Below are 8,626 nucleotides of genomic sequence, written 5' to 3'. Positions count from 1 at the left end.
TTGTTTAGGGAAAAAAGCTTTTAAGTAATTTTTCAAAAAATAAACCATGTAATATGAATGTATAGTTACTATTTTTGTTTGCCTTGTTTTACACATGTGAGTGATAATGTCTTATTACATACTCAATATTTGCCAGCTTGATAATAGCCTTAGACAAAAGCATTGGCCACAGTTCAAATTCGTAAGTTGAAGCTGGAAGCAATAGATTGTTATCTTCATCAAAAGGCAGAAAGTCATCAATTGTTATCTTTCTCCAGCAACCCTAAAAATTAGATGAAAGAAATGTAATACCATCAACTCACAGTCCTTTTTTCTCATAAATTATTGCATATGGCTGACATTATTATTTACTGTTTTCCAATTTTATTTTAGCATCTTACACTTAAAGGCTGAGATACTAGATTTCAATATTACCCCGGTTGAATATTTTAGCTTACTGCTTTATTTAACTATGATTATGCTTTATTTAACATAATCATAGTACACCTATGGCTATGTCAATATTGTCCTTATTTATGAGGTCTTGTGAGCAAATTCTTGGGAGTCCCTTACTGCATAATGCAGTAAATTAAGGTGTTTCAAGTAGCAGAATCAAAACATTATGCAACCATGGATAAGCTTAGACATAATCAAATAACTTTATATAGTCAAAATACAAATTCTCAAAATATAACTTTAGCAATTATTGCTTAACTTGATATATCCTCACTGATCTTACACTTCCAATTCTCATATTATTCCTACTCCTAATTAAATATTTTTTTAACAGGGTCTTGCTTATGTTGAAAGGGCTGGCCTCAAACTTCTGGGCTCAAGCAATTCTTCTGCCTCTGCCTCTGCCTCCTGAAGAGCTGGGGTTACAGGCACACACCACCATATCTGACTTAAAGATCTAATTTTAACATAAAGTGAATTAATGTTTAATAAAATCATAATATATTTATGTCTGCATATTACTTATTATTAAAAGCATGAAACAAATGATAATCTTAATGTTGTGAACTCAAATAACCATCTTTTCTTTTACTTTGGTTTTACATGCTAAGTTTTATTATGAATTCATTCCTTTGCCAAAAAATATTTTCAACAGTGGTGTCAAGTATTGTGAACATAAGTATCTGCATAACACATGTACTATACCATTGAATTACTTATAGTCTACTGAGGGAAGGCAAATATGCAAATAACTTCAAATACAATATGTTTAAAGTGCTCTAGAACCAGAAAGGAAAGTGTGACTAAATGTGCTGGAGAAGCTCTTCATAAGAAAGTGACATTTGAGCTGAAGATTCAAGAAACAGCATAATATTTTCAAGTAGATAGAAGCAATAGGGTGAAAATGTTTTCTCTGTATGACACTTGTAACCCTGAACTTCACATCACCTTATTTAGTGGTTATATATTTTTTTCTTTCTTCCTTAACAGACAATGTAGGGCAAGACAGGGTTACAGTCGATGGTGTTTAGCCATAACCTCTTCTAACTTCAAGTTAAATGATCATCAAGAAAACACAGAGAAATAAGCCACATGCAAAAGGATAAATACTGTATGATTACTGAATACATTTACATCTATATTGAACATATCTATCCCAAACATATAAAAAAATACATTTGTGTGTGTGTGCATATCTGTGTATACACACAGAATGTTTCTTCTCAAAATTCATGTGTTGAAATCCTAAGGTCCAATGTGATAGAATTAGATAAAAAAGGAGGGTAAGGCCCTCATGAATGGGATTTGTGCCCTTTTAAGAAGCTGAAAAAAAAAAAAAAACAAGCAAAAAAACAACAAAGTTTTCCTCTTCCACCATGTAAGTTTACGGCAAGAAAATGGCCAGCCACTTATGAATCAAGGAGCAGGGCTTTGCCAGGCACCAACTCTACCAATGTCTTGATCTTAGACTTCCCAGCCTCCAGAAGCATAAAAAATAAATTTCTGTTGTTTATAAGTCATGGGTCTATGGTATTCTGGTATGGCAGCCTGAGTTGTTACAAGACTAATATTATTAAGGTTATATATACTTATATACATTTAGTCTAAAAGGTTACATATACTTATATACAATATAGTCTTAATATAATGTATAACCTTAATAATATTATGATTATGCTCTATATTAAGATGTAAATATTAACAAGATATATTAAGATTAAGATATATATTATATACATTATTACATATATTATATATCTATATATGTAATATATATTATTAAGTTTTTATGTATATTACATATAAGAAGATTGTGGAATGAAATCTTATAACCTGGGTAGCAAACAAAAGTTGCAGATGAGAAAAGCACATCAGAGGCTTTATAAACTAAACTTGCATTTGAGACGCAGCCCATAAATGTGAGCCAGGATGTGTCTTCTGAATCTAAAAAAGTTGACTAATTGCTAAAATATAAAACTAATTAGCAATAAGAGTTGTAAAACATAACACTAAAAATATTTAGGAAACAGTATAAAATTGCCTATTGTACCAAAAGCCAGAAAAGTCTCAATTTCAATGGGAAAATATAATCAACAGACCACAAAAACAAAATGACAGAGGGATTAGAATAATTAAATAAGCAATTTATAGAAATTCTAAGAAAAATGTTCCAACAAACAATTATGAAAACTCTTGAAACAAATTCAAGAATAGAATCTCTCAGCAAAGGAATAGAAGACATAAAGGCATACAAATAGATATTTTAAACTTAAAATTAAACTAAAAAGCAACTCTCAGCTGATGAGATCAATAGCAGAATGCAGATAATAGAAATTAATGAACTGGACATTAGATCAATAGAAATCATGAATCACAGGAAAATATGGTATCAGCGATCACATAAGGCTCAGGGACCTGCGTGGATAATACAAAAAGATATAATATTCATGTCACTGTAGTCACTGAAAAAAAGAAACAAAAGAGTGTGGGCCTAAAAATATATTTGAAGGAATAATGGCTGAAAACTCTCCCAAATTGTCTTAAGACATAAACCTACAAATTCAAGGAGCTCAGACTAAACCAAATAGGATAAACTCAAAGAATTCTACAGCCAGAAATATCAAATTCAAACTTCTTAAAAGCTAAGACAAAAGAAAAAGGGCTTGAAAGCCAGCAGCAAGAAAAGACTAGTTAGAAGGGAAGGGCAGACTGCCCCCAAGGAGCCAGGGAGGGTAGAAGGATAATTCTGGCCAGCCTTCAGGATAATTCCAGAAGGCTGGAAAATTAATGGCACACCAAATATCAAATGCTGAAAGAAAAGTACTGCTAACCAAGAATCATATTACTAGGGAAAATATTATTTAGGAATAAGAGTAAAATAAACACATTCTCAGATAAAGGAAAGATAATTTGTCATCATCAGACCGACTCAAAAGGAATGGTGAAAGAAAATTTTTCAGAAAAAGAGAAAAAGGAGAATAATAGGAGAAATGAAACATCAAGAATGAAAAAGAGTAAAGGAAAAATTTTACATGCCAGTTAAAATTTTTAAAAAAATAAAAAGTGAACATATGACTAAATACGGTAATCTTCTCTCCAAAGTTTTTATATTGTATTTGAATGTAAAAGCAAAATTATGATGAGGTTTTCAATATATACATAGGAAATGTTTAAGAAAACTATATCAGTGGTCGGATGTGGTCTCACACCTGTAATCCCAACACTTTGGAGGACGAGACAAGAGGATCACTTGATGTCAGGAGCTCAAGACCAGCCTATAGTGAGACCCTGTCTCTACAAAAAAATAAAATTAGGCCTGTAGTTCTATCTACTCAGGAGGCTGAGGCAGGAGGATCAATTGAGCCCAGGAGTTTCAGGCTGCAGTGAGCTATGATTGTGCCACTGTTCTCAAGACTGAGAAACAGAGTCAGACCCTATCTCTAAAACAAAAAAAAAAAAAAAAAAAAAAAAAAAGAAAGAAAGAAAGAAAGAAAAGAAAGTTATATTAGAAAAGGAGGAATATAAATGGGTCTAACTGGTGGTAAAATATCTATATTCCAGTTTAAGTGGTGAAATGCTGATACTAGTTGACTATAAGCTATGCATGTATATTTCAATTCATAGAGCAAAGAGATTTGCTTTGAAAGCACTATAGGTAAATCAAAATGAAATCCTAAGGAATGTCCAAGAAACATGCAGGAGTATAGGAAAAGGGATAAAGAATTCAATAAATAGAGAATAACACAAAAAATAAGAAAGATAACAAAGAATAAACAAATAACAAAATTACAGACTCAAATTCTGATTACATCAAATATAAATGTTCCATACAAACAAATGAAAATATAAGGGTAACTTGAATATACTTATGAAAAATTAAGAATTTGCCAATATTTTGATGGAATAATTCTATAAGGTAGAAATCCTAGCAAAAGAAGTCCGTACAAATGGACAAAGACTATATACATAAAGATGAAAGTTTATAGCATTGTTTCAAACACTGGTCCTAACTTAAATGTCTACCAATATGAAATTAGCAAAGCACTATTTACCTATCTCATGCAAGGAGTACAAAGCAGATCAATATGTATTAGCATAGAAAATGTCTATGTGTAGGGAATAGTTTATAGAATAATATGCTTATATGACCCTATTGTTATAAATTAGATACAATAGTTTTTTGTGTGTTTATAAGAATAGAAGAAAGCTTAGAAGGATATACATAAGACATTTGCGGTGATTAAATAGGGTAAAATTACATGAAACTTTTATTGGCTACTTTGAATATTTTGATAGTAGTTGAATTTCTTAATTAAAAGCATGTATAATATTACAAATAATAAAATAAATCATTTCCATTTCGGAACAAAGTAATTGAATGACAGAAAAATAATTTGTCATAGTTTGTATCTTGAAAATATTGTTCCTTAAATTTAATGAACAAAAATGTCACTGGATGAGAGAGTGTACTTATAATGCAGGATTGCAGGCTCTACCCTGGAAATTCAAACTCAGGAGGTCTGGAGTGGGGCACAGGCAGCAGGTGTTTAAGAAGTAAGACAGCTGGTGTTGATGTTGGGGGGTTTCTGCACCCCATAGTTAGGAAACTCTGAATTCTACAATAACATTGTGGTTAAGCAGTAGAAGGCTCAATCAGAAATAAAAGCAAATGCATCTTTATATAAATATATTGATGGCAACTGAGAAAGATTATTGGTCCTAATGTGTGTGGTTTCTCTGTTTATCAGAGACAAATGAAAGCACAGAGACACTCAGAGAAAAGCTGCCAACAGCAATACATATTTCAAGTGGAGAGTAATAGCTAACTTGCTTCTTTCAGGGAGCCAAAGGAATGCTGCCACTGGAAAGCACTTGACGAGATGGTATGTGTCCCAGTATTAGTATTATCATTCCCAGGTGAAGGAGGGAGAGAGCTGCTCTGTGTCATAACCTTGTTCTTAATGCTACTCAATAAATTTTTATCTGGCTGAAGTCAAAGAACCTAGATGCAATTTACTTAGAATCCAAACTGGAAATAATGAAAATACTTTTATGGAACACATGAAAAGCTGGTGTGGAAATCAGAATTTTAAATGTCATTCAGAGAGGCTCTGAGTGGTTGGTTTGGCTTAAAGAAGTGATAAAGGTAAATGCTTTAAGAGACAAAGCGAAAGAGGGAGAAGAATATTTGTGATAAGGCAGGGAAGAAAAATCAATTTCCAATAAGAAAAAGGCAGGAAAGCCTCGAGAAACTGAAGAAGAAAAACAGTAAGAAGAAGACTAATCGTGCCTCGCAAGATAGGAAATGGGAAGGAAAACAAACGTAGGGTATAAGATGAATCCGCAGTGTATTGTACCGAGTAAAGAAGTAGAAGTAATAATGCATATTTTATAAACATGTTTCCCAAATATTCACAGAGAGAAGCAAATGACAGACATGTACAAATATGGAAGTAGAATTAGAAGAGAAAAAAATCAAAATCAAGCTGTGTGTGTCTGGAAAGGGAAGAAAATTTAAAAAAACCAACAACGTAAGCTTTTCACGTAAGAAAGAACTGACTCTAACTTCTTACTGATGTTAATATATACACAGGTATTGACTCAGCCCTACCAGCTGGGCATCAGGTAGAAAGACATAGAGATTTCTGCCTCTAGCCCAAAGAGAACAGATTCTACTAATCAGAAAACCAGGACGCCGACTCTCTACCACATGCCTACCAAAATAATTCACAGGAAACAGGTATGTCAGTGCTCACAGCACCCCTTACAGGCATTCCTCCGATGAGACCACCAAGGAAACAGAGGAAGCCAGTGGAGCTGAGGTCCAGTCTCTACCACACCATTCCCTAAAGGGCTAAATCTAGAGACGGGCTAAATCTAGAGACGGGCTAAGTCACTGGACCAGACTGAGATTTCCAAAGTGGGCTCAATACATTTTTAGAGCAATTTCTGAATCACGTGGATTTGGGCTTGTGAAGAATCAGTACAATTAAGGAGAAATAAGTCACATTTTCTTGGCAAAATGGAAAGTGATGTTAATGAATGTTTATCCCTATGCAGGAGGAAATTTGAAGAGCAAGGAAGGGTGTCAGGAAGCAGAAAGAGAGAGAATGAGAAAGAGGTCAACAGGGTTGGTTCCATGTTTTAAAATAGTTAATGGTTTTGACCTTCTTCCCACCTCAAGTTTAGACAAATGTGGGGCGGGAACCCAGGCACTTTACCTGCTCACGTTTCCTCTGTCTGCCTTCTTTCTGTCTGTTCTCCCTCAACACTATCCACTAGGTTTCTCACCTTTTTACCACCACACTCTTCTGCTGGCTCCTCTGAACAGATTTGAAACTGTAAAGCCTAATCTACCAAATAGTCCTCTTGATTGGTAAATACATAAGATACAGTAACTTAAAAAGTTATTTTCTCACCTAACAAAATTTCAAGGTCAACTGTCTTGCTGTGGAGGTTTAAAAAACAAAAATCCAATTTTGGATATCAGAAGCTATTTTACCTTTTTTCCTTTTCCCTCCCCATTGTAATTATTCTAATAATTTCTAATTATTGGCCCTCCAACATTCTCCATCCCAAAAAGAGAGATGGCTTAGGTCTATGAAAGAAAAAGTCACATTTTTATAAATATATAATGGAATTATTAACTTTTAGTACTTTCCCATTTCTTTAAATGTTCAAGGAGAACATTCTTCTCCAGTGACAAGGGCCAAGGAAAACCCAAAGGAGTTTGATATGCTTTAGCATTGCTAATGGAGTATGAGTCTCCTTTGCCATATTTATAAGGGTTTTGGATCTTCTATTTGTACTTCCTACTAATCCATTTGCTTTCCTTTTAAGCAGAGGTAACATCTTCCCGTAGGTGATCCACTCATCTTCGTCTCCCAAAGTGCTGGGATTACAGGTGTGAGCTACCTCACCTGGCCAAGGCAAGTATATTTCAATATAAAAGACTCATGAGTTGTCATGCACATGAAAATGAACTTACCATCCAGTAAAGTTTCACAACATACTTTCCATAGCTATTGAACAAAGGTATGTGACCCTTCACAGCCTTGCATAGAGAGTATATGTGTTCCCAGGGCTTCCATGGGAGAAGAGGAGGTTCCCCTGAAGTCCCCTTAAAATAGTTGCTCAAAATTCCTCCATTGAAGATCTTCCACACTGCATGGATTTCACTGATAATCCATCTCATCAGCTAGAGACAAAAAACAGTGTTAATTGGTTATTTTTCAGTTGTAGGTACTGTAATTTAGGGACAAATACAGTAAAAAATAATCCACTTCCAAGAATAATATTAAATTATACATGTCATTTATTCCACATTTTGATTTCTGATCTATGGGATAAAATTATAGGCCTTGCTTTTGTTTTCTGGAACTACAGTCACAATTCAAACTAAAATGTCTCATACTAAACATACACTTAGCTAAGACGGCCGTCTGCTGAAGTAAAACGTGGGTGATTTGGCATCGACTTCTATTTGACACTGACTTTCATGTCAGAGGTAGTGTGTGAGAGAAAGCTTCTGAGAGCACAAATAATTGTGACAAATGAGTGAGCTACCCTTTCATAAATGTTGAGATATTTCAGAAGGCTATTATCTCTTGTATGTCAATAGGCCCAATTAGAGAAGGAATGAGATGTGAAAGAATTAAAATGGGGTAGACACGTAAATATACTGCAAATCCCATATTTCATGGGTTGATCTGCAGCTGGTGAAATGCTCCAAGTAAAACATCCCCTTGCAGGGTTTTTAACAGGCGGCAAGGCTCAGTGGGAAGGTGGGCTTCAGAGTGGAAGCAGAGACCAGATTTGCATCCTCTTTCAGATCTTCACAGCTTTCTGTTGTTGGAAAAGTTGCTTCCACCTCTGTAAGTTGCAGTTCCTTATCTGTAGAATGTAGATAATCGAAGCTATTTTTCAGCATTTTTTTGTGTGTGAGGACTAGAAGCCATATATAAGAAATCTCTAGGTCACAGTGGGTGTTCAATAAAGCCATTGTTACCTCAGTTGTACCTGATTTTCTGAAATATTCACCTCATATTTAACTGCATGGTTTATAAGAAAATTAAATATTGGGCTGGGCGCGGTGGCTCAAGCCTGTAATCCCAGCACTGTGGGAGGCCGAGGCGGGTGGATCACGAGGTCAAGAGATCGAGACCATCCTGGTCAACATGGTGAAACCCCG

General features: G+C 34.6%; 1 protein-coding gene across 1 annotated transcript in view; it reads right to left on the bottom strand.

Annotated features, from left to right (window-relative positions):
- The window catches only part of ADGB (androglobin), a 215,590-nt gene that overhangs the window by 147,899 nt on the left and 59,065 nt on the right, over window positions 1-8,626 (bottom strand). Inside the window, exons 5-6 of the mRNA XM_037729497.1 lie at window positions 7,424-7,633; window positions 123-262 (exon numbers count right to left, since the gene is read on the bottom strand). Of these exons, the coding sequence (XP_037585425.1) occupies window positions 123-262; window positions 7,424-7,633 (350 nt within the window). The remainder of the gene's footprint in view (window positions 1-122; window positions 263-7,423; window positions 7,634-8,626) is intronic.

Source organism: Cebus imitator, unplaced genomic scaffold (assembly GCF_001604975.1).
Source record: "Cebus imitator isolate Cc_AM_T3 unplaced genomic scaffold, Cebus_imitator-1.0 Scaffold307, whole genome shotgun sequence".
Taxonomy (NCBI): Eukaryota; Metazoa; Chordata; class Mammalia; order Primates; family Cebidae; genus Cebus; species Cebus imitator.
Note: the sequence above shows the minus strand (reverse complement) of the source record. Positions and strands in the feature narration are given on the sequence as shown.